The sequence below is a fragment of the Hypomesus nipponensis genome, chromosome 9, assembly GCF_054491055.1.
Source record: "Hypomesus nipponensis isolate SF chromosome 9, ASM5449105v1, whole genome shotgun sequence".
In the NCBI taxonomy this organism is placed as follows: Eukaryota; Metazoa; Chordata; class Actinopteri; order Osmeriformes; family Osmeridae; genus Hypomesus; species Hypomesus nipponensis.
Genome location: NC_140369.1, coordinates 25,477,754 through 25,504,762, shown reverse-complemented (window position 1 = coordinate 25,504,762; position 27,009 = coordinate 25,477,754). Strand labels below are relative to the sequence as shown.

General features: G+C 42.0%; 2 protein-coding genes across 3 annotated transcripts; both read left to right on the top strand.

Moving 5' to 3' along the window:
* Window positions 1-3,998: 3,998 nt before the first annotated feature.
* Window positions 3,999-13,194, top strand: apobec2a (apolipoprotein B mRNA editing enzyme, catalytic polypeptide-like 2a). The gene is made up of 4 exons (XM_084704500.1): window positions 3,999-4,529; window positions 7,711-7,935; window positions 10,615-10,923; window positions 12,377-13,194. Exons 1-3 carry the CDS (start codon window positions 4,240-4,242, stop codon window positions 10,916-10,918), a joined length of 819 nt encoding a protein of 272 aa, XP_084560626.1. The 5' UTR covers window positions 3,999-4,239; the 3' UTR covers window positions 10,919-10,923; window positions 12,377-13,194.
* A 1,988-nt stretch (window positions 13,195-15,182) lies between these two features.
* LOC146273977 (uncharacterized) lies at window positions 15,183-26,470 on the top strand. Of its 2 annotated transcripts, none has more exons than XM_084704458.1 (3): window positions 15,183-15,467; window positions 23,883-24,284; window positions 25,462-26,470. In XM_084704458.1, exons 1-3 carry the CDS (start codon window positions 15,275-15,277, stop codon window positions 26,388-26,390), a joined length of 1,524 nt encoding a protein of 507 aa, XP_084560584.1. In that variant the 5' UTR covers window positions 15,183-15,274; the 3' UTR covers window positions 26,391-26,470. The 2 variants fall into 2 exon arrangements, with proteins under 2 accessions (XP_084560584.1, XP_084560583.1); XM_084704457.1 differs by having other exon boundaries at window positions 23,883-24,524.
* The last annotated feature ends 539 nt before the right edge of the window (window positions 26,471-27,009 follow it).

Below are 27,009 nucleotides of genomic sequence, written 5' to 3'. Positions count from 1 at the left end.
CCCCCTCGGCCAAAATAAAGTTCTAACCCTATATTTTGGAGTAGGTTAATGTAATAGTCTAATAACAAATGTAATATTGCATGTATTTTTGTCCTATTTTCCTTAAAGCAATACAGTTAGGCTACTTAAAGTATGTTCTAAATGGCAGAAACATGCTGCCAACTAATAATTGAGTAACAACTTGTAAATGGTCAGTAGCCTAGCCTATCGATCAAGGTACTCGAAAGCATGTACACTGTCGGCTTCTTTTGATCTTGATAGGCTAAGCATTCTGTAGCAAATAATAACAATATACCCACTATTAATTAAACAACTTCAGCATAAAAATGCACCTCAAATACAAACGTGAGGAAGGGCAGCAATTGCTATCGAATCAACAGGCATGCAATTATGCTAGCAGGGGAAGAATACAAACAACGAAAATCACCAGTTAACTTAAATTTGCAATAACTGTAGACTAATACAATAACAGGCTTTAATGAACTGAAAACATAAGTTATACGACTTACAGTTCTCAAGGACGCACACACGCAATCTCAACTGCGCTGTGAAGCGCGTGTCCCTGCTATTCTCCGACATGCACTCTAACAATCACTGCTGATAGACGGCCTAAAATCTTGTACAGCCCTATTTCTGATACCGTGGCGGCAGAAATTTAGCCGTGGCGGGCCGCCATGACAAACTCAACATAGGGGAAACACTGCCGTTTAGCCATCTGACTCCCAAATACCAAATACTCATGTATTTTTTGTCTGTTTTAGCAACTCATGTAGGTAGCAAAGTTACTTAAGTCTTACCTTTGAACATGAAGCCACAAATGCTGTATGCTTTTTAATCTATGCAGTTTTCATCAATAATAAGTACAAATGTTTTTAAAAGACAGCTAGCTACAGTAATGTCAGCTGTGTTTGTCCTTTAGTAATGTGAAAATGTGAGTACCCCCCATTAAAACTTGTCTTTCTCCAAATATTTTAACATTATGGACATTTGATTCATTTGAAGGTGATATATAATCTGCATCTGGAAAATATTCACAGAGCTTCACTTATGTCACAGCCTTATTCCAAAATTGATTCAACACATTTATTACCTCAATTATACACACAATCTATATAGATGTTGAAAAATAGAATACTGTATATTCTATTTTTCAACATCAATATACATCTATAAAAAATATGACATACATATGTCATATTTATATAGATTTGCAAAAATGAACAACAAAAATAGAACACCATGCACATAAGTATTCAAAGCCTTTGTTCAATACTTTGTTGAAGCACCTTTGGCAGATATTACAGCCTCAGGTCTTTTTGAGTATGATGCTACAAGCTTGGCCCACTGATTTGTGGCCAGTTTCTCCCATTCTTCTTTACAGGACCTCTCAAGCTCCATCAGGTTGGATGGGCAGCGTCAGTGCACAGCCATTTTCAGAGCTGTGGCTGGGCCACTCAGGGACATTCACAGAGTTGTCCCGAAGCCACTCCTTTGTCATCTTGGCTGTGTGCTTAGGGTTATTGTCCTGTTGGAAAATGAACGATCGGTATCGGGCCCAATACCAGGCTCATGTACTTGTACCCGTAAAAATACCCCGATACCAAAGAACGATACCTCACGTAAAAAAGAAAAAAGTTGTTTTTAATTTTTACAAATGGTAATGTAGGTGAGAAAATGAAATAACTAAATATTGCTGGTTGGTGCATTGTGTTCGCTCCCGGGGTGTCTGTTAGAACACAACTCTTGGACACGGCTTTCTTTTGTAGATTTATTGCTCGAAAATTTGTTCCATGTCAGAGCTGGGGGGAAGGGGGAATTAAGACATGTACATAGGTACCTAGCGAAAAGTAACCTCAACTTTCCTAGACTTTTAGCATTGGTAGGCTACTAATGCTGAGGGCTCGCTGATATCGCTTTCTGTCTAGAGCGGTGTATCTATGCGTCGTTGCTAACGTGTGCTGACGTCTTTGCTTAAGATGCACAACGGTTCGTGTCCACTACAGCGTTTTTTACCGCTCTGCATCGCTTGCCTTCCCAAAGTACACCACTCTCTGGGGCGTGTTAGACAGGTTAATACAGAGTTGTAGTTCTCTAAGGTCACTGTTGTAGTTTGTGTAAAACGGTGTCATGGACAAGTGTGCAGACTTGGGTTCATGTACTTACAATATCGATCATTGATATAAATATAGGTGCTCCTGTCTCGATCAAAATACAGCTTTTACACACGATATAAGAAATCAGTAACATGATCTTATCATCGGGTTCTTGGTCACCTCCCTGACTAAAGCCCTTCTCCCTCTCCGATCGCTCAGTTTGGCCGAGCAGCCAACTCTAGGAAGAGTCCTGATGGTTCCAAACTTTTTCCGTTTACCGATGATGGAGGCCACTGTGCTCATTGGGACCTTGCATGCTGCAGGAATCTTTAGTTTCAAGTTTTTTATTGTCAGGTGCACAGAACAACACAAGATTAGACTGGGCACTGAAATTCTTGGGACAAGACAATGCAAGCAACCTGGCATAACATAACATATAAGTACTAAGAACATCTATTTACATCTATGATAAGCTAAAATAGAATAGAATTAATAATTAACCTCCTAAATATACACAACAGTATGCAATATAGATTTATTTTATTTTATATATATTTTATATTTATATTATAACCATATATAGACAGGTGTGTGCCTTTCCAAATCATGTCCGATCGAGTCCACCTGATCGAGTCCACCTGATCGAGTCCACCTGATCGAGTCCACCTGTTTCAACTGAATTGAAACAGGTGGACTCAAGTTTTAGAAACATCTCAAGGATAATTAGTGGAAACAGGAAGCACTTCATCTCAATGTTGAGTGTCATGGCAAAGACTGTGAATACTTATGAACATGTGATGTTTGAACACATTTACAGTATAGATTTGCTAACATTTCAAAACAACTTTTTTCACGTTATCATTATGGGGTATTGTGTGTAGAATTTTGAGGGGGAAAATGAATTGAATCAAATTTGAAATACGTCTGTAACATAACAATATGTGGAAAAAGGGAAGCATTAAGAATACTTTCTGGATGCACTGTCGTTAAACAAACAGCAGCAAGCACACTTCACACAGAGATGGTACCCTCTAGTTTACATGACGTTATGATTATAACATGATATTAACTTAGCAGACACTTTGATTCAAAGCAGCAAATAGATGATAAAGTACAGCAGAAGACCCAGCAGCAGAAGGGTTAGTCTTAGTGGGTTTAACAGCATTTTGGTGGTCAGAGTCAAGGTCTTGTCTATATCAGACAGCAATGCGTAGTTCGGGTGTTGGCATCCAGATAATTCTCCAGGATACTTCTCAGGTTGGTTTCTGTAAACCCATAGAGCAAGTGGACAAGCTGCTGCAGGATCATTTATCTGTGAACCCCCGAAGGCTCTGCTCTTGTTTGGGGGTCTTTCATCTGGTAAAATGCAAACTCAACATTTTGTAGTGCCAGTGTGTGAAGGGGTTGAAGGGAAATGGTATAGGTTCCTTCCTCCCTCATTCCCTTTCCCCCCCCCCCACCCTCCCCCCAAAGGTCATCTCCACTCCCTTCCTCTGTCCCTCCCTCCCAAAGTTTACCTCCATGTTATCTCACCACATCACCAGACCACTGTCCACCTGGCCCGTAAAGCACTCTGTAAACACACACACACACTTATGCAGCTTACAAAAGTAGTGTCTAACCTGAACCCTTACACACACACACACACACACACACACACACACACACACACACACACACACACACACTCGTCTGCAACAAAACAGCAGCCAGCTCTGTGCCCCTCAAGTCTTTTAATAGACCTGAGTAGAGCTGCAGCTGCCTGAGTGTGTCCACATCTCTCTCTCTCTCTCTCTCTCTCTCTCTCTCTCTCTCTCTCTGTCTCTCCCTCCCTCCCTCCCTCCCTCCCTCCCTCCCTCCCTCCCTCCCTCCCTCCCTCTCCCTCCCTCTCCTGACTGATCCTCTTACTCCCATTTCTTCTCTTTCTGTCTCCTGTTCCTGTTCCTTTTCTATTTCTCTCTTTCTTACTCTCCCGATTTTCCCAAACTTTTCTTCCAATATCTACCCCAACCCCCCTTTCTCTCTCTCTCTCTCTCTCTCTCTCTCTCTCTCTCTCTCTCTCTCTCTGTTTCTCTCTCTCTGTCTGTCTGACCCACACACTTCATAGACACTCATAGACTCAGAGCGTTCCTCTGGACCAGTCATCATGGCCGACAGAAAGACAGGCACCAGTGGTCGTCCTGCAGCGAGGAGAAAGGAGAAGAAGGAAGTGGTGGAGGTGAAGAAGGAGCCGAAGAAGGAGGGGAAAGCCCCGGCAGCGGGGGAGAAGACACCGGCGAACGCCCCGGCCGCCCCCGAGGCTAACAGAGGAGAGGCTAATGGCACGGCAGCACCAGCAGCTAACGGAGGAGCGGCTGATGGCACGGCAGCACCAGCCGCTAACGGAGAGGTCCAAGTGGAGCCCATGGAACTGCCTCCGTTTGAAATAATCACAGGGTGAGTGAGCACGAGGACACAGTATCTGACACGTGGGCAGAGTAGACATAACCTCTGACAGTTTGACACTGGCTCCATTCTGGATCAGGGTCAGTCAGCGACTGGTTAGTGTCTCAGTGCTTTTCTGTTTTATATGAGCCACGTATGAGAAACTACATAATGTATCAGGGCTTTGGATGAATAGACGTCTATAGACGGAGTCCTGTATAGACTCTGTGGTTGGGAGTCAGAGATAGAGAGAATGAGTGAAATACCATGGCAGTATAGAATGGCTCCTAACAAGCAAAACTTAAATGACTAAAACATCCCATCAGTGTGCATCTGAAAACAAAACTAGTGTGTGCTTGAAGCTGATCTGCTTGATTTAGATGATAGTGTGTGTTGTGGAGGCTCTGGCTGATCTGCATCCAATCACCAGCCTGGTCCACCTGGCCCTGTCATTGGCTGGGTGCCAATGACCCGGTGCAAACTTGCATCGTCATTGGTTCACAAAGAGCAACCCAATGTCTGAGTGTTGCAGGGTCTCAGGTTTAATTTAGGGGCGTTCGAGAAGGTTAGTAACCTCAATCTGGGTCAGCGGTCTGTCATGGAAAACCCCCTGGCTCTGTTTTGATCCTCAGTTTGTGTTGATGGGCAAGTGGCGGAGATACGAATGCGTTCAAATTAGATTAGCCAACGCTGCATGTATATGGAAATCAAGACGAGAATAACGTGAGTTATTTCACGGTGAGAAAGACCATAAACGAACGTCTCTCACGTGTTGTACTGGGGAACATGTCTGATTTGTGAAGAAGGAAGGGATGGTCACTGTTTTAACATGGGGACCGAGTCACTGTAAAGCGTATCTGTCACTTCTCAGACTCACTAATGAGGAACTTAAGACCCGGAGGGGATCATAACACCATTTATCTGTTTACACTCATGACCCTGATTAAACCGTCGGGGCCAAACAGGTACATGTTGACATATGGAGTCTCCTCAGGCCTGTCAGGAGACTACTGCTCACTGAAGTCCTACTGACATGATCTCTAATGTAGTCTACTGACTTGGTTTAGATCTTCTATTTTCAAAATGGCCATCTCAATCAAAACATTGGACTAGTTGGAGTATCCTGAACATGCCTTAGTTTACACTTTTTGGATGTATGTGAGGTACAAATATGCATTTCCCAACAATTACACTTGACCCAAGTCATGAAGCTTTGGAGAAAAAAAAAATTCATCCTAGTTTGTGGAAAGTAAATTCAAATGATTACCACAATCCTAACTCAATCGATGCACAAACGAGATGTTTTGAGATGTAGGATGTTAGTACAGTAGATCACCATAGCTACAGTGCTGTAACAGGTGAAATAGCTGTACTGGAATAAACCTTGATCCTGCATGCATCCTCCCGTGTCCATAATGTGACTGTGGGCAGAGCGGCCGGCTCATAACGTAGAGCACACAGCCCGGGCCTGTCTTGGAATGCGGACAAGTGGGTAACGAAATCAGAGGGCTAAAAATACAGAGCTAGCATTCCACGCTAGGCCGCGCTGACGCCCTAAACTTAGCCTGCCGGCCAGCTGGTATATCTGCTGGCCTACTCTCCGGCTCTGAATCCTTCCATCTTTCTCTCTCTCGCTCATTCTCTCTTTCATTCTATCTCTGTTTTCTCAAGACAACAGTAACGGGTGCAAGACCTTATGTATTTGGCATGGGTGGGGAAGGACTATTTTGCCAACCTGTACAAATGTTTAAAGTAGGAAACTAAATTGTTCTACACTCTCCCAGAGAGTCTATTTTGGGCATCTCCATCTAAGGATTGAAGTATTGAAGTGTGATTTGTGAGGTGAAATCTGTTCCGTTGAACCTGAATATCATGCTGCTCAAATATACACTGTTGCATGTGGAAATGTAAACTCCGACAGTGAAGATTGTCTGTGAACTCTAACAGTGAAGATTGTCTGTGAACTCTAACAGTGAAGATTGTCTGTGAACTCCTACGGTGAAGATTGTCTGTGAACTCTAACAGTGAAGATTGTCTGTGAACTCTAACAGTGAAGATTGTCTGTGTTTTTTGAGAAAGCAGTAGAACATGATGACATGGGAGCTGTAATACCTGGGACACACTACACCCCTCATGCACCCCTCATGCACCCCTCATGCACCCCTCATGCACCCCTCATGCAACCCTCATGCAACCCTCATGCACCCCTCATGCACCCCTCATGCAACCCTCATGCAACCCTCATGCAACCCTCATGCAACCTTCTCAATGTGGCGCATTTCTACTGATGGTGCCGTCTCAGTGTGATCCCTGGTTGAGTTGACTCAAGTTACAGGCCCACGTGGGTGTATAAAACCAATCAGATTACAGATGTTTCAGACCAATCAGAGCACAGATGTTTCAGACCAATCATTGAGTCTAATAGTAAAGCTAATAGACAAAAAGGCACATTGAAACACTTATTATTATTCCAATTATTAAACAACATTTTTAAAGATGTTGAACAACTTTTTTGTCATTTACTTTGAGAGTACCTTGGGAGAAGAACGTAACTTTAAGTGGCCTCTTAGATAACTGGACGTTGCAGACAAGATTAGAATCTTAAATCCCCTTCAATGATTTTATCTATTTTAATGCAGGGGAATAAGAAACTAGAGTGATGCATCCACATTTATTCAGTTTGAAATAGAATGACTTATGACTGTTTTAAAAGATTTGGAAATGCTTTCTGATACTAACAACACTTCCTACATGGGAGAACCAAAGCCATGTTGTGGTTTAGGTGAGGATGAACAGAGATCAGGGTGTAGTTCCAGGTGAGGATGAACAGAGATCAGGGTGTAGTTCCAGGTGAGGATGAACAGAGATCAGGGTGTAGTTCCAGGTGAGGATGAACAGAGATCAGGGTGTAGTTCCAGGTGAGGATGAACAGAGATCAGGGTGTAGTTCCAGGTGAGGATGAACAGAGATCAGGGTGTAGTTCCAGGTGAGGATGAACAGAGATCAGGGTGTAGTTCCAGGTGAGGATGAACAGAGATCAGGGTGTAGTTCCAGGTGAGGATGAACAGAGATCAGGGTGTAGTTCCAGGTGAGGATGAACAGAGATCAGGGTGTAGTTCCAGGTGAGGATGAACAGAGATCAGGGTGTAGTTCCAGTCTCTCCATTCTCATGGCCCTCCCATCTCTTCCCTAGGGATCGCATCGATCCGTTCTTCTTCAAGTTCCAGTTCAAGAACGTGGAGTACTCGTCGGGCAGGAACAAGACGTTCCTGTGCTACCTGGTGGACCAGGGCAGTGCTGCTGAGGGCCTCCTGAGGGGCTTCCTGGAGGACGAGCATGCAGGGGCCCATTCCGAGCAGGCCTTCTTCCTCCAGACCCTGCCCAGCTACGACCCCGCCCTCAAATACACTGTGACCTGGTAGGCAACCGACCCTGCTCTCAAATCCCTAACCTTTTCCAAACAGTTACCAGGGATAACTCCCCAGATGGGGACGCCAATGTCACAAATCAAGTCGTGTAGCGCCATTTGTATCATATTTGCTACATGAGTTTCAGACATCTCTGCGTCTTTAACATGATCAACACTTCTCTGAAAAACCTGTTGCATACAATCTTATAGGCTACATGTCTTGTGCTATCTGGTGGATTTTCCTTGCTCTGCAGGAAGTGGCAGGCATTTAAAGATTCTGTAAAGTGGAATTGAAAATGAGTTTTGAGTTCATCACACCACAGAAGAATGTGTTGTTAACTACCCATCCAAACTCGAATGGAAAAAAAACTGACAAGTACGTTAAATTAGGCTTTGAAATCATGAGAAAATCAGCAGTCTTCTCTGCTTGAGACTGGGGGGGGGCGTGTCGCCTGAAGGAGTTGAAGCTCCGCCCCAACGAATTTATTGAATTTAGCAACAACAGCAACACTAGCTAAATTAATTGCAGATATCAGAACAGACCTACCTGCAGTCTCTGAGTGTTTTATGTGTTAATTACTTTGTCTTTGCATCGTACCAGCTGAGTAACAGAATGCAGGTTATATAAACCGTCTGTGATCTGACATAGATAGGTGGCTGTGACGTAGCTAGGTTGGGTTTTTGCCCCGCCTAAACAAAACCTGAGCTGAAAAAGGGAGAGAAACTGTTCAACGGTCTAACTCCACATTTCAGTGCAACAAAGTTTTTGCGCTTTGCACATGCTTTCAGGAACAAATTTCACACGTATATAATGTACTGAGAAACAAATCATAAAAGTAAAGTCCATATCCATAATGGCTGCCGTCACAAAATGACTTGTTCGTTTTCGGCAGGAAATTGTTGCTAATTCAACATTTTAGGTTGGGAAGTTTGGTCTGGCATTGCTCCGTTGGGGAAAAACTATGCCCAAACAAGAGCTGTTCATACCAATCAAATTGTCAGGGCGGGCTTTATACGATGATGGACAGATGATCAACAGTAACATAATCAACCACGTCACCAAAGAGCGCTTGGGTTGAATTAGTTTACAACAAACATGGCTGCCGCTGGAGAGCTGAGATGTGTAGATTCTGCCATAGAATCTGTTGTAGAAAACATCAACAGCACATACATTTTGAAAGAGGAACAGAGGAACGCAATCAAGGCATTTGTTGATCAAAAATATGTTATTGTCGTCCTTCCTACGGGATTTGTCACATACTACGTTGCTCTGATTGGTTGTAGGTCTATCCAATTGAGCGAAGAGGCATTTTTTTCCGGGTTTGGTTGAAACACGCCCCATAATCACAGTCCAATGGAGCAGTATCACATGTATGACAACGTCAGGAGAGCACAGGCCCCTCTTCATATTATTTTTTTCTTCCATATCCTTTTTTCCTCCAAGCATGCTGCGCACAATGCACTACTCGGCTGTAGAAACTCCCCTCGCTTAACCCACTATACAACAGTTCAGGGACGCAAGTTCGATATCCCTTTGGCAGGGACATCAAGTTAATGCGAGCGCACCAATTTTGTTTGGCATTTATTTGAGCTTTGTTTCGCATTTATCCCTACTTAGGTCGCTGCCCCCGCGACCTGACCCCCGGACAAGCGGTAGATGATTACATGACATGACATTTATTTCAGCGCAAATACAGTTTTTTGGGGCTTCGTATTATGTTTTTACGTTTTCATCAAAATAAGATGATCGGTAGGCCTATCAGGCCTATTTAGCCTACCTCAATTCTGACTTGTGTGCAGAGTCTGATACTTGGACTTCTGTGTGCGTGCTGTAGTGGCTATTTGGCAAGCTCAGAAGAGCGCACTGACATGGAATTCTGCTGCTTTGATTTGACAAGCGTTGATTGGGTTACTGCTTTTTTTTCATCAATCTAAATTAATGCACTGACTAATAAATTAAATTGTTAAAACTCTTTACTGGGGCACAGCAGATTTATACTGGGGCATGTGCCCCAGTAATAAGGGTCTAACGACGCCTCTGAGTTATGGGGAAGATTATGATGATGAGGAGGAAGAATGGACTCCAAAGGCAGTGCTTACTAAGTGAAGCTCAGATAGAGGTGAGGAGGAAGATTTGCAAGAGGAAAGTGTTGACCAAATGAGCAGAGGTAGAAGGCCCAACAACAGGTTACAACAAAACAGTCAGCAAAGGGGAAGGTGAAAACAAAAGAATACAGGTAGAAAAAGTACAATATGAACCTCCAACTGTTGAATGTAATGACTGTGTTGAGGAAGCCACAGAAGACAGGTGCTGCAGGAAAATGCAGATCAAACAAACAAACAAACATGTACAGTGTACAGAAATAGGGAAAGTCAGCTAACCCAACTGCCAAAGAAATGGAGCAGGTTGTGGGTATGTACATGCACATGGGGTTATTATAGATAACCAGTGTACGAGCATAAGATGGAAACAAAGCACTCCACTGTTTGTGATGTCATGTCTTATTCTTTTGACTAAAGTTTATTCAACAGAACACCCCACACGTAATGTATTCCTTTAGCATTTGCTTTAATCCAAAGCAATGAACGGGAGGGAGGATTTGTACCTGCCACCTCTTGATCTGCAGTCAAATGATCCGCCACTGAGCTGTACTTACCTCCATGTGGTGTGTACATATTTCCCCCAAGGTATGTGTCCTCCAGTCCTTGTGCCACCTGTGCAGCCAAGCTGGTGGAGGTTCTCCAGGCCAGGAAGAGCCTGAAGCTGACCATCTTCTCCGCCCGGCTGTTTGAGTGGGAGGAGCCGGACATCCAGGCAGGGCTGAGGGCCCTGGCGCAGGCAGGCTGCAAACTGAGGATGATGAAGCCCCTGGACTTCTCCTACACCTGGGACACGTTTGTGGAGAGTGACGAGCAGAGCTTCACGCCCTGGGAGGACTGCCAGGAGAACTACGAGTACTACCAGGAGAAACTGGCTGACATCCTGCAGTGACCACAGTGAGTGGGAATACAGACACACGCACATGAAGAAGTATGGTCATGTACCATACACACACAAGAGAGAGGTGGCGAGAGAGAGTTGAGCAGGCTCGGCTCTACAATGAATCGGAGGGGGGGGGGGGGGGGGGCAATCCTGGAGTTGAGCAAAAGCCAGGTATGGTGACAGGGAGGCAGGAAATGGAGGTGGTTTAGGGAGGGTGACAGGGAGGCAGGAAATGGGTGGAGGGTCGAAGATTGTCAGAGGGAGTAGAAGGCTTGTTTAGATTTAGCCACACATAGGGCTTTCCTTGTTTTTCCTTGTCCTTCTTGAGGGTTAGGTTGGTTGAGGGGTTGGTTGAGGGGTTGGTTGAGGGGCAGTTCTATGGGCATATGTAAAGCCCTCTGTGACATTGCTTGTAAAAAGGGCTACGCAAATACATTTTGATTTGATTTGATCAGTCACACAAGACTTAGCTTGAATCCAAAACATTTTCAACTTGAATTAACACAAAAAAGATCATTTCGGATTACAATCCAATTGTTAAACAAAATAAGTAGGGATGCACCGATATGGAAATTGTGTTTGTTACTGATAACCGATAACTCTATACATTTGGAAGCCGATAACTGATTAAATGCTTATAAATACAAAGCCTGAGTCTCATTACAAAAACAAAAGGCAGCCAAACACAGTGGATAACTGCTTTTAACCCATTAAGGAGTAAGGTCACAAATATGTGATTGTTCAAATGTGGGTCCCACAGCATAACATCGCAAATATGTAATTTGAACATTCCAATAGAATATTTTGTGATAGACAAAAACTATGCAAAACGCTTTAGTATGGTTGCAAAGTGTACTAATTAGAAGGCAAGTAACACTAGCATGATAGTAGCATAGGTACGAGTATTATGCTAGGTAACTTAGCCCGGCAGCTATCTAAGCTAGCTAGCTACCATTTCAAACAAAAATACTTACGCTGTGGGGACCGTCAAAAATATTTGGAACTCACTAAAGTTTAACCTTAACTGCATAAAACATACAGATCTTTCTTTGACCAATTGATCAGATTTCTTTTTATTTTACAACTAATTATATATTCCTACGGCCGTTTTTCTTTTATATAAATAAAATATATTGCCTTACAGAAAAAAAGGCAGAAATAATCCATAGTAAATGTTTTTGATTATATTATTTGTTGACCAAATCAATGGACCGATAACAATAACACTAAAATAAACATTTATCGTCCGAAACCGATATTCACACATACATTTTTTTAAACTAATTTAATCAAGTTGATCTTGATGAATCTTTAAACTTGGTTACCTTTTTGTCTCAAGGCTTATTTGTGCTCTTTTTTGGTTCAATCATCTTTCATGGCTTCGTTCTCATCTTTAACAATCTTCTGTCATTCCAAAATCCTGTCTATCGTCACTATCTCCAACACTTGTCTTTCTCTTGGACACAGGAATGCTGTTGGCCCAGAGTTCCCCCAGCCAGCTCAGACATGTGGACATCAGTCAAACAACGGCAGAAGAATCTCTTGTGGAAAGGGCTGATGTCTGTGCGGGTGTTTGTGTGTGGGTGAGAGAGCATTGTTAACCCTAGAAACTAGAAACCAGATTCCAACACCACCTTTCCTCTGACCCATGTCCTGGCAGGGAGTTTAGGGGTTTGTAAATCTTTGGTGGAAAACTATTTTGTATCAATATGCAGTGAAAGCTTCCGCACATCTTGAATACATTGCACTGGTTATCATATAAAATATTCTAATGTTGTATTGTAACATTGTAAACTATCCTCATTCATTGATAACAATAAGAAACTGGGGAAGCCGAAGGATAAAACTAACTGCGCTAACGTGCCTCCGAAACTCAGTGGTATCGTAATGGTACAGTGGGATGGTGATATTACAGGGACTTACAATGTTCTAATAATGAAACGATGCCATAGAGAATGTGTTATAGGTTTGGATACTGTATGAGTTACTGAATGTGACCGGTACATTATTACTGTTGATGTGAAACACATTCAATATATTTGTTTTACACATTTTGCTGTTGTGGTTAGTATTTAAAAAGTGGATGAATGACAAAAAAACTTTTTTACTTGCATACACACACTATTTCTTGAATTTCCTCTTTTAAACACTAAATTGTAATATATTGAAAAAGTGATATACAGTTTATATTTTGAACATTGAGATTATTACAATTTTGTCATAATCACTGATCAATATATATTACTTGTGTTTTATGGAAATAAATGTGTCACTGAAATACTACAGTTCCATCGATTTGTCTTTTTTTTTACCTCAAATATCTGCACTACAGTCACACTAAATGTAACCCTTGTGCTGCCTTCGGGTCACAATGACTCAAAGGTTCACAATGACCCATTGTTATGCTGCAACAACTTTCCCCAATACAAAAACAAATCAAAAGCATTTTCTTTTAACCTGTGTGGGGTTAAAAGAAAATGCTTCACTTTATTTTTGTGTGAGGTAAAGTTGTCACAACACGTGGGGGGGTCACAATGACTGAAGGGTCACAAGTGACCCGGAGATAAGACAAGGGTCAAGAATATGTACACAGCTTCTACTCCTGGCCCCTGTTCCAGTAATGCAAATTACAATTTGTCTGAAGATATGAAGATATATTATGAAGTATAAAGTTTAAGCCAAAAAAAGTCAATAGAAAGACTCCCATAATGGGAAAAAGCTTTTATGCTTTGATCCACTAATGATCCACTATTTTGACTTTGTGCTTCTCTGCTTCATTGCTCCACCTGTTGTAACCTACTTCAAGCCTGAATAAACCAGTTTGATTCAAAAGAGCGTCCGCGTATCCTTAAAATCTTCAAAATTTAGCCACAACATTATCAACTCATATTAGTCAGATAGCCTGCAAGTATGTCACCTGTCAGGGAAGTAGGCCCCCTGTTTGACCTCAGTGTAAAGGGTCTCTGATGAGTCAAAATAGTTAATCTGCAGCCCGGGAAACACACCAGCGTAAACAAAGTCTCTTTTAAAGAGACTATTACTATTTTTTGAGTACAATGAGGTGCCAAAAGTTGTTTCAGGAATCTCAGGAACGTCTAGTGATGTGATTGATTCTGCCATGTCTTCTTCATCCTCCTCAAATAAGAGAAACTGGATCCTCTAATAAGAGAGCGCTAAACTGGAGAAAGAAAAGAGAGCTGCATGGTGAAATATTAGCCACAGACAGAGCCTCAGAATATATATTTTTTTGCAGCAGCTGTGCAGCAGTGACTAAAAGGAAAGATAGACAGAAAAATCATTTTGGGCAAAGAGAGGAGGGGGAGGTGGGTGTGTGAGACAGAGAGAACATGTAGAAGAGGGTAAATCTGTCAGTGTACCTCATAGACAGTAAACAGTCTACTGTCAGTATAACTCGTCGACAGTAAACAGTCTACAGTCAGTGTACCTCATAGACAGTAGAATGTCCAGTCAGTGGTGTAACTAAACAGTGAGGGTGCAGACAGCTGACTCAGATGTTGAAGTCTCAATGTGACAGATGCAGCTCTCCACACTGAATGTCCTCACAGCTTCAAGAGGATGATGCCTCACACACTCAAATCACAGTAACATTAAAATACTTGATCAAGCACACTGATTTTGTATGCTTTAGTGTAATAAATATAATACAATCAAAAAACAATCAAATCTATCCTATATTAATCTAAACATCAACCCCAATGTGCAGCACTGATAGTTAAGGGTACACACACAAGGGTACAGACAAAAATACACACAAACATAAGTAACAGTAAATTATACCAGAGAAACCCTTCCCATTTAAAATGTATTGATTCTATTTTGTTTATGTGGGTTGTGTCGGGTTATGTGACACAGAGAACGATCCAACGTATTTGGAGATTGCTGGTCATTTAAACAACCTATATTTAAAATGGCCAGTCAAATCTTTCAGAAGTTGCTTTTTTTTTCTTTTCAATTTTGTCTCAATCTTTACTAACCTAACTAGTACTCATTGAGGCTTACATGCTCTTAGGTGCTAGATATTTTGATATTGATAACTTTTGTGGTTATTATGGTATGGCAGCATGTGTGTCAAAAAACAAACCAAAAACATAAAGGCTCTCAAATGGGACTTGGTTCTCAATGGGATGTACTTTGACTTCGTTTTTAAGTGTTTTTACGTGCTTTTAAAGCCTCTATTTTAATATTTTCAGGCTGTTCTTCTTGTTCTGTAGGGTCGAAGAGGACATTGAACTGATCACCGGAACAACTTGCGTTATTACATCCGGTTAGAAAGAACGAGCTGAAGGAAAAAGCTAACTTCTTGAGCTACAGTGTCGTAAACTCTCAGAGTTTTTCACCACAAAAATGTCTAAACTAGATGTGTTTAGGGATTTTATAATTCAGCGATTAACAACGGCAACTTTGGAGATAATCGCAACCGCTGAAAAATCATTTGCCGAGTTAGAAGAGGAGATTTATCGTTCAAAGGAGGAGAGTACACGACTGCAACGGTTGTTGGACATTGTTCTTCAACCTGAGATCAAGCTTCACCGAACAGGTTCGATATGAATAACTACAATTGATGATTATAAGCTGGGTTTATATCCATTATGTTTTAATCGATGTAGCACGGTCAGACCCAGTTGTTGTCAAAAAAGGGTAAACTACGGTGGCCCGGAGTGCGAAGCACACCCACTAATATGAGGACATCCCCTAATGAAAACACTCAGTCAACTCCCCCCCCAGAAGGATGACTTGCTAACCTCCCCCCAAAAGACAATTTTTTTGTTTGTAAACATTCGGGATGCGCGCGCAATGTGGTAGCAGAAAACCGGGAAAAGATACCATTTATAATGGTAAAACAAGCCCCTACCGCTAGCCCCTCGGCTTGAAGCAACGGGCCCGGTGTATGTAGGTGGTATTGCATTTACGGTGAGGTTCCCGTGTCTTCCGGTCGTTTTTATTCTAGTAACTCCAGTCAACATTTACAAAACTATCTCCCCCAATGATTTTTGTTCGATTCTCGAACCTGGCTTATACTACTAGCTTTTTCATAGAATACTTTTTCCTGATTTTTGCTAAGTTTGCAACCAATCCGAAATGGGTAAACTAGCAGCCCATTTATTTGCCTACGTCAATAAAAGTTGCCTGCAAATGTGCTCGCGGATACTAACAGGGCACGAGCACAAAGTTCACTTTGGCCGATAGCCGATTTACATGGAGCTGAATGAGCCATAGACTTATATTGAATGAGCACAGGGAGAAATGCCTTGAGTTGCCTGCCTTGTTGTTGCAAGTTTAGCAAATCGTTGTCACACATACATGAAATGATGTTAATATAGTTTAGTCCCGTTATTTTAAAACAGATTAGATTTTTCGTAAAAACGTTCATGACATGATGGCAAATATATTATGTTAAGCACGAGCATAGATTGTTGACATGTCTATCTGGAGTAAAGACGAAGATTAATACTTTAACTGTTAACCACAATAGGAAATGATATATATTTAAATAATATTAGTCTTGCCTTCAGAAGCTTTTGTTAAACACACCCATTATAATTTTTTTGATCGTGTCATCAAGTCAGACTGCTTTTGTGGGACAATGAAGGTCCTCGGTGACTAAATGTTTCACCCCCACTTACATCTGATGGAAACGTCTTGTAGCCAATATGGTTCTATGAATATACCCCTTTCAAAGGCAAATGTTCAATAAAGTATATTTTAGACACACTTCTCGAGCTTTTATTTATTACATTATTAACACATCTTTTTAGATCACGTTATATCCATTAATAGACGTTTGGTTTTCTAGGTTGAACATATAAAACACAGGTCACATTTCGACACTGTCGGAAATTGAAGGCAGTGTGAATTTCGTGGCATTTCGTTTGAATATAAAGTTGACAGTAAGCTATGGTAAGTCTGCATTATGGAAGATTTTGGTTACCAAAATAACTATTAAGCTTTCTTTGCCTGGCGAGAACAATGACGGAGCTGTTCATGTTAACAGTTTATTTCATCTGATACAATGCGTTTTGAAATCATACTCATATCACGAAGAAAAAAAGCAACATATGTGATGAGTTCCATCTAGAATAGTCCTATATTTAGCCCTATAGTCTATTTCTAAAAAACAAGTGAAAGGAATACTATACAGTGACAGAATACATTTCCGTTAAGTTTGCATCATGTGTCTGATTCTTATCGGACTTGTACCCCATTCTGCCCATAGATTCAGCAACTGCAATTCCTTAGCTCACACACTCGTAACCATATAAATCTATGCTCGTGACTGGTTGTCACAAAGTATGACGTGTACAGCTAGTTGCAAGCGTGCACGAGGTCTCGGAGCTAGGGAAAAAAAGAGCCACTGTTTAAAGCTAGACCGGAAGACACGGAAGTGGAAAGATGGCTGCGTCCAGCGTCGCACTCTCGCTTGCCTCACTGCGCCACTGAACACTTTTCATAGAAATGAATGGGGACGCCATCTTGGAAGACAAAAGTAGCTTACTCTCGTTATGTTAACTCTATGTGGCAAAAGGACCTCACGGATAATACAAATAGTTAGATTTAAAAAGACCAAAAAGGTCAAGGAGGACAGCCGTTAAGAGAGTAAGCAATTCCGAATTGATCTGTCATCAGAATTTTGATTTGGGTCACGAAAATCTTGAAATTTGAGTGAGAATGTCGCTCGGTAGACCGTATTGTTTTACGCCTGGGACACACTGGCTGCGAAGCGCCTGGACGTGCCGCGCAGCGCCACAATCAGCTACGATTAGCTACGACTGAAGGCTGATTTATACTTCTCCGACTCCGTTACGGACAGACGCACGCACGGAGTCGGACTGATTGGTTGAATTTATACTACTCCGACGGCTCTTCGTGCTGAAAGCAATTCACCGCCAGAACAGTAGATGGTGCTGCACTGCATTCTTGCTAGGTTATCGTCTGAGCAAATTTACAAATTAGCCGTTTCATCAATAAAATAAGCACATTTTCAGCAACTTCACTGCCCATTTCTCATCACCTTTTAATTCAGATGTTGATTTACATGTACTGTTTAGCTGAAATATGAATCGTAAACTTACAGCAATGGCAGTCAAAGGATTCTGTTCGTCGAGTTGGTCACAGCTACCCCGCCCCCGATGCAAGCGGTTCTTAATATGGACCAATCACTGCCAAGGGGTTTCCGTAAAATGACGGACTGATGGACGGATAGTCAGGAAAATCAGGAGGTGCACGCAGAGCTCTCCGAGGGGTTCAGAGAGGGCACGCAGAGGGAGTTCCTTGATGGAGAGGGCGTTCCCTGTGTGCGTGTCCATAAAAAGCAGAAGTATAAATTGGCCTTTATACTTCTCTGTTTTTAAGGAGAAGTATAGTAATACTTCTAATTAACAGTTTTTCATAAGTAATCATATACTTTTTGTACATTACAATGAAGTTTAGGGTGTTAACTCATCAAAACATCAAAAATCAAAATTTTCACAGAAAACAATCTTTTATGGCTCATATCCAACAATGAGCCGCCGCGACATCCACGGGTTTCCGCAGGCCGCCACACATATTTAAAAAATAAAAGTTAATAGCGCCTGTTCTCCTATTCTAAAATGGCCATGGGGCAGTTAGGCTACATGACAGTAAACAAAAGCTGCGAGACATGCAACTGCCACGAAACACTTGCTACTACTATCAACAGAACAGTAACTGTCATGTACCAGTGGAGGCGCTGTCACGTTCCACTAGCTCCTGTCATGTGCCAGCGAAGGCACTGGCATGTACCACTAGCTCCACTGGCATGTACCACTAGCTCCACTTGCACATACCACTAGGTGCCAGTAGAGGCACTGGCATGTACCACTATCTACTGTCACGTACCACTCGCTCCACTTGCACATACCACTAGGTGCCAGTAGAGGCACTGGCATGTACCACTATCTACTGTCACGTACCACTCGCTCCACTTGCACATACCACTAGCTACAGTACAGTACAGTTTCGGTTCTAACTGCCTCCCGGTGGACAGCCGAAGTGACAGAGCTAATCCGTGCAGTCTCTGTAAATGCTCCACAACAGCCCAGCGAGCCCCGCCGTTGGCTCTGGCCCTCTAGTCTGCCGGGGGTGCAGCCAGCCTGGTCATCTACTCAGTGACTGCTCTGTTGTCCACAACTCGGGAAACGGGAAAGGGTCCGTGCCCAAGGGGCAGGGTGGACTCTAGACACGCCCCCACGTAACGGACAGCAAAGGATAATCTTCCAGGAATCAATAAAGCATATTGATTTGAATAGAGTAAACTGGAAACATTTGACACAATACGACACCCATCCACATTATGCAAACTTTATGAAATCACTCTATAGTATTCCTTTCACTTGGATTTTAGAAAATGTCTTCATACTGCCTTCAATTTAACATCAGTGTAGAAATGTGGCCTGTGTTTTCTATGTTGAACCTACAAAACCAAACTATGATATGCCTATTTTCTTCAAATCGATTAAATGGATAAAACGTGATCTAACAAGACTTGGCCACAGTTAACAGCGGCACAACTCGGCATGGTTTTTATTAAGCAACCGTAATTAATGAGTGAGTGTAGTTGCGGAGTCAGGATGACTAACGAAGATTAATACATTAACTGATAACCAGAATATTGTTATGGTTATGCTACATTAGCTTGGGTATAACCACAACAAAGACATAAAAGACTTATCTTAGGCTATTGTATGTAGGGCTGTCACAATAACTACTTTTTCTTGTGCGATATATTGCACCAAAATTAATTGCGATAAATGATATTATTGCACACACGTCAATTGTAATCCCCCCCAAGGCGAGCTTTCATGGCTGCTCGCGCGTCAATGTCGCTTCACTCCATCCCTTATTGTTTACAACGTTATCAGGGCTACTTGGTTGGTGTTGCCTTTTCAGCTTGAGATATACAAGTGAGATATACGTGAAAGTGTGTGAAAATGGTTGAAATGCGTGTGTCTCACGGCCAATGCGTGAGAGTTGGCAGCCCTGTGTTTGTCAAAAGTTTGCAGCATATTTGTAAATGCTGTTTTTTTACCGTGTTTAATGGCTGCCTCTCTTTGGCTATATAGCGAGTTACGCTATCTGTGAGTGTGCGCCATTTCGCGCTCTCACGTTTATATTTGCACTGTCGGGAAAAGGCATCTGTAACAGAACTGTATGGAAGACTCCTTTCCAGCTCATAAAAAATAAAAAAAATAAATAAAGATATAAAAACATTTTTTTTTGTTGAAAAAATCAACAAGTGTAACACAATCATGAAGTGGAACTAAATTTATTGGATATTTCAAACTTTTTTAACAAATCAAAAACTGAAAAATTGGGCGTGCAAAAGTATTTGGCCCCTTTACTTTCAGTGCAGCAAACACTCTCCAGAAGTTCAGTGAGGATCTCTGAATGATCCAATGTTGACCTAAATGACTAATGATGATAAATAGAATCCACCTTTGTGTAATCAAGTCTCCGTATAAATGCACCTGCTCTGTGATAGTCTCAGAGGTCCGTTTAAAGCGCAGAGAGCATCATGAAGAACAAGGAACACACCAGGCAGGTCCGAGATACTGTTGTGGAGAAGTTTAAAGCCGGATTTGGATACAAAAAGATTTCCCAAGCTTCAAACATCCCAAGGAGCACTGTGCAAGTGATAATATTGAAATGGAAGGAGTATCAGACCACTGCAAATCTACAAAGACCCGGCCGTCCCTCTAAACTTTCAGCTCATACAAAGAGAAGACTGATCAGAGATGCAGCCAAGAGGCCCATGATCACTCTGGATGAACTGCAGAGATCTACAGCTGAGGTGGGAGACTCTATCCATAGGACAACGATCAGTCATATACTGCACAAATCTGGCCTTTATGGAAGAGTGGCAAGAAGAAAGACATTTCTTAAAGACATCCATAAAAAGTGTCGTTTAACCCTTGTGTTCTCTTCGGGTCATTCTGACCCATCAGTCATTGTGACCCACCATTGTTTGCAACAACTTTACCGCATACAAAAACAAAATGAAGCATTTTCTTTTAACCGTTGGGCTGTCTCAGACCCCCCACAATGCGAAGGTTAAAAGAAAATTATTTTTATTTGCTTTTGTATTGGGTAAAATTGGGTAAACACAACGATGCTTCGTTATGAACCTTTTGGTCATGTGACCCGAAGGCAGCACAAGGGTTAAAGTAAACAAGCCACCTGGGAGACACACCAAACATGTGGAAGAAGGTGCTCTGGTCAGATGAATCCAAAATCGAACTTTTTGGCAACAATGCAAAACGTTATGTTTGGCGTAAAAGCAACACAGCTCATCACCCTGAACACACCATCCCCATTGTCAAACATGGTGCTGGCAGCATCATGGTTTGGGCCTGCTTTTCTTCAGCAGGGACAGGGAAGATGGTTAAAATTGATGGGAAGATGGATGGAGCCAAATACAGGACCGTTCTGGAAGAAAACCTGATCGAGTCTGCAAAAGACCTGAGACTGGGACGGAGATTTGTCTTCCAACAAGACAATGATCCAAAACATTAAGCAAAATCTACCATGGAATGGTTCACAAATAAACATATCCAGGTGTTAGAATGGCCAAATCAAAGTCCAGACCTGAATCCAATCGAGAATCTGTGGAAAGAACTGTAAACTGCTGTTCACAAACGCTCTCCATCCAACCTCACTGAGCTTGAGCTGTTTTGCAAGTAGGAATGGGCAAAAATTTCAGTCTCTCGATGTGCACAACAGATAGAGACATACCCCAAGCGACTTACAGCTGTAATCGCAGCAAAAGGTGGCGCTACAAAGTATTAAGTTAAGGGGGCCAAATACTTTTGCACGCCCAATTTTTCAGTTTTTGATTTGTTAAAAAGTTTGAAATATCTAATAAATTTTGTTCCACTTCATGATTGTGTCTGCCACTTGTTGATTTTTTCAACAAAAAAAAAATTATATCTTTATGTTTGAAGCCTGAAATGTGGCAAAAGGTCAAAAAGTTCAAGGGGGGCCAATACTTTCGCAAGGCACTGTATGTATTGCTAGGTGAGATGTTAGGTATATACAAGGTGTGGCGTGAGAGTGTGTGAAATGGTTGAAATGCGTGTGTCTCACGGCCAATGCGTGACAGTTGGCAGCCCTGTGTTTGTCAAAAGTTTGCAGCATATTTGTAAATGCTGTTTTTTTTTTTTTTTTACCGTTTTTTTTTACCGTGTTTAATGGCTGCATCTCTTTGGCTATATAGCGAGTTACGCTATCCGTGAGTGTGCGCCATTTCGTGCTGTCACGTTTATATTTGCACTATCGGGAAAAGGCATCTGTAACAGAACTGTATAGAAGACCCCTTTCCAGCTGCAGTTGTTGATCACAGGTTGAAAAACTGGGTCAGATAGAAAGTTATGTATTGCTAGGTGAGATGTTAGCTAGTTGCCTCTTTTCGTTTCCACTTGTTTTAAACAAAGTTGACATACTGGCTTGTTCATGTTAATTGGCTCTCATCTCATTCGGCTTAAAGACTAAATGTTCCCACACCAGAGCTGAAGATTGCGGCTTTGAAACCAAGTCCATTTTTACTTGTTCTTCCTAACTAGCTGTAGGTGTCACAAAACAGAACACTTTATAACACAATGAGTTCACGCCTTCTCTTCACCTGACGGTGTCCATGTGTGTGTGGAGACGCTAGTCCCGCCTACGCTATCGACACAGAAAGCAGACAAGATGACTGAGGCAGCGGGATCGACTAAAATGTTGGTGACATTTGTTCTTATGTAAAAATTTATATAATCATTATTTATTATTCTAAAATGATCAGTTGCAATATATCGCAGCACCAAAAATTATTGCGCTCATTTCCATATACCGTGCGATAAGTCAATATATTGACTATCGCGACAGGCCTTGATTTGCTGTGCACTTTATTGGCCATGGTCCTTTATCTCCTACCTAAATGCAGAAATTGTGAAACAATATTTAACTATGGCCTTTTATGTTGCAGATTTTATAGTCTAAAGTAGAGCCCGACCTATAAAGGATTTTAAGGCCAAAACCGATACAAACCAGATTAAAAAATGCGATATTCCGATATATCGGCCAATATAAAAAATATTTTTAAAATACAAAAAACGCGTAACAAAACAAACTGATTTCCCTAACATTAGTTATTTGTAAGTTTACATATAGTCATTATTAGCAGACGTTCTCATCCAGAGCGATTTGCAGTAAGTGCAGGGCCATTCCCCGAGGCAAGTAGGGTTAACTGAAAGGACACAACGTCATTGACACGGCCAGGAATCAAACCGGCAATCTTCTGATTACTAGCCTTATTAATTGGTGATTGGTACTCTGTATCGGCTGATACTGCTTCTAGCAATCGGTGATCGCCCCAAAAATCCTGATCGGAGCACCCCTGGTATTGCTATTACTAAAGATATGTTAACCAGACAGGCTTTTCCTAGGTTTAAAAACACAAACATTTAATAAATATGTAGCAGGATCTTTCTGTATTTGTTCTCTTAACAAAGGTTGAAGGTATCTCGATACTTGTTTGCCATGCGCTATCATTGTTTATCCAAGACTTGACTTCTAAGGAAATCAACAAAACATACTACTAAACACCTCCATCTAAAAAATAAAAATAAAATTCATGTATTAAACTACTACTGAATCTATGAATAATGACAAGCATCACTCACGAGCTTCTCAGAGACTAGATATGTGTTATCCCTAAGTCATATGTTGACATTAGTTGTACAATGTGAAACAATACTGGCGGTGACAGATTAGGAAGTCTTAACATCTCTGGATCAAGGTTGGGTGGAGTGTTTCCTATTTGGACGACCATCCCAGAGACCCTATGCTGAGATCTGTGTACATACTTGAGTTTAAATTGGTCTCTTAAGCTGTCAATCTAGGTTGATGAACAATGAAGCAGACCACATGTAACTGTTGTCTTGCCTCTCACCCCCAGATGTGCAACATGTCTCTCTCCCGGAGCCCCCACAGATTATAGAGGAACACAAGCTGTGGACCAGTCAGGAGGAAGAGCAGCTCCAAGGACTGCAGTCTGAAACTACACACTCCATGTTCACTTCTACCAGTGAGAAACATGACTGGGATCAGGAGCGCTTTTCTGAATGTTCACATCTTGACCAAACTGTTAAAGTAGAGAACAGAGAAGGAGACTGTCTACCCAGCAACACAACTGAGGAGCAAATCAAAGCAGAGCCTGATGGACAAGACTATACAGCATCAGAACCAGACGGTGACTCTCAGCCCCTCTCTGTTGTAGCTCCAGACTGTCCTACAGCTCAGAGTTGGGAGGAAGAGGAACATGGAGGAGCGCTGCTTTTCCAGAACAGAACACAAAACAGTGAGGCTCTACCAAGGGAACATATGCCACAGAAACATCACACAGGAAAACAGTACATCAGTGTCAACAAAGTAACAAGCCGTTTGCTCAGAAAGTGTAATCAGTGTAATCTGGTTGGACACATGAAGACACACACAGGAGAAAAACCGTATCAATGTCAGGAATGTAACAAACTATTTTCTCAAAGTAGCAATCTGGTTGGACACATGAGGATACACACTGAAGAGAAACCATATCAATGTCAGGAATGTAACAAAATATTTCAATACAAAATGCAAAAACTTGATACTAGTTTCTTATAGGTTACTGCTCATTGCTAATGGAGTTTATGACTGCCGTGAAACAGCTCTTTATGATACTTGTAGTTTGGTTCTCCTAAGTCTTGGATCTCTTTCTCCGGACCCAGAAATACAATTAGGCTATAGCCTTCATTTAGACCTGGTTCGCTTACAGAGCAATTGCATCAAAGTTCGTTTTTATCGAACCAAACAAAGTGTGAACACACCCTTAGATGCAGACTATTTTATTTACCACTGGAATTTACAACTGTCCTGTGAGACTACATTTGCCCCAGTGCAAACGCTAAGGAGGCGCTCTGTGAACTATAGGGCCATCAGGGAACTTCTCTTATCTACCTCGGCTACTAAAACCACATCTCTTTTATGTTATTCCCTGCATACTGACTGCTCCTCAGACGCTCCAAACCAGTTTTGAAGCAAGTGGCTCCTCACTAGAATTGTGGAGGCTACTGGTTGGCACTGCACTGTATCTTGACCAGCCTATATTCTCCTGTTGCACATGTTTGCATGTGCACTGTTAAAATGTGTAGGTCTTATTTAGTTCTATGTAGTCTCATGTATTTCTGTTTCATGCAGCACCATGGTTCTGGAGTAACGCTGTATTGTTTGAAACATTCATTTAATTGAGGACCTAAGTTGATTCGCTCTACAGTCTTTAGGACGGGGATGGCATCAGTTGTGCGATGTGTAAACAATAGTGGTGGTGAAATTGATTAGGAAGTCTTGTGGGGCGTTTCCTATTTGGACGACCATTCCAGAGACCCTATACTGAGATCTGTGTACATACTAGAGTTTAAATTGGTCTCTTAAGCTGTCAATCTAGGTTTCTGAATAATGAAGCAGACCACATCTAACTGTCTCGCCTCTTCTTCCCCCAGATGTGCAACATGTCTCTCTCCCGGAGCCCCCACAGATTATAGAGGAACACAAGCTGTGGACCAGTCAGGAGGAAGAGCAGCTCCAAGGACTGCAGTCTGAAACTACACACTCAGTGTTCACTTCTACCAGTGAGAAACATGACTGGGATCAGGAGCGCTTTTCTGAATGTTCACATCTTGACCAAACTGTTAAAGGAGACTCTCTACCCAGCAACACAACTGAGGAGCAAATCAAAGCAGAGCCTCATGTACAAGACTATGCAGCACCAGAACCAGGCAGTGACTCTCAGCCCCTCTCTGTTGAAGCTCCAGACTGTCCTACAGCTCAGAGTTTGGAGGAGGAAGAACATGAAGGAGAGCAGCTTTTTCAGAACAGAACCCAAAACAGTAAGATCCTACCAGGGGAACATAAATCACAGAGACGTCACAACGGAAAAACATTATATCAGTGTCAACAAAGTAACAAGCAGTTTGCTCAGAAGTGTAATCTGGTTGGACAAATGAAGACACACACAGGAGACAAACCGTACCAATGTCAGGAGTGTAACAAACTATTTGCTCAAAGTGGTTATCTGTTAAAACACATGAGGACACACACAGGTGACAAACCATATCAGTGTCAGGAATGCAACAAACTGTTTGATCGGAAGTGCAATCTGGTTGGACACATGAGGATACATACAGGAGAGAAACCATACCAGTGTCAGGAATGTAAGAAAATATTTCGTATGAAGTCACATTTGGTGGTGCACATGAGGACACACACAGGAGAGAAACCTTATCAATGTGAGGAATGTAACAAATTATTTTCTCAAAGTAGCAATCTGGTTGAACACATGAGGAGACACAGGAGAGAAACCACAGTATTTCCCCGACCATCGTTTTGGAGGGGCGGCCCGCCCCCACAAAACGACTTCCCATCCCCTTAAAAGTATGACAAATGTATATGCTATATATTCCCAAAAACAAAACAAAATTATGTGCGAAATAAAGCTGTTTTCACAGGCAATTCGCTTCTTGCTCGTTGCTTCAATTGTTGCGACTAATGCTCTAATAAACGTATAGAAAAGGGTTCACTTCTCTTGCTAGGCTACCTGTTCACGCTGCCAGGTCTCACACTGCGTTGTGGGGCCTGTCACGTGACTTCCATTGAAAATGAATGGGAAGCAAAACGTAGGTCTTCCATCCCCCCTAAAACAAATCCTAGGGCAGGGGTGGGAAACATACGGCCTGTCGGATGTCTTTGCTAAGTTTGAAAATTACAGAAAGACATAAATCACATTTCTATAAAAGTAACTGCTATTCCAAATGTCTATTAAGAATATGCGGGTTTATGATTAGAAACATTCAGTAATTTTTTTAATTGATCCAGTAATTGCTTAAAAACCTGTGTAAATGTGATGTCTGCTCCGGAGGCAGAAGCGCTCATTGCCCCAGGCAGCAGTGCTCGCTGCTCGCTTTGTGACGCATTTGACGTCAGACGTCACAAAGCGAGGGAATCAGCAGAGGAGAGCCCAGGCAGATAAACAGTGGGCTGATGTCTGAGTT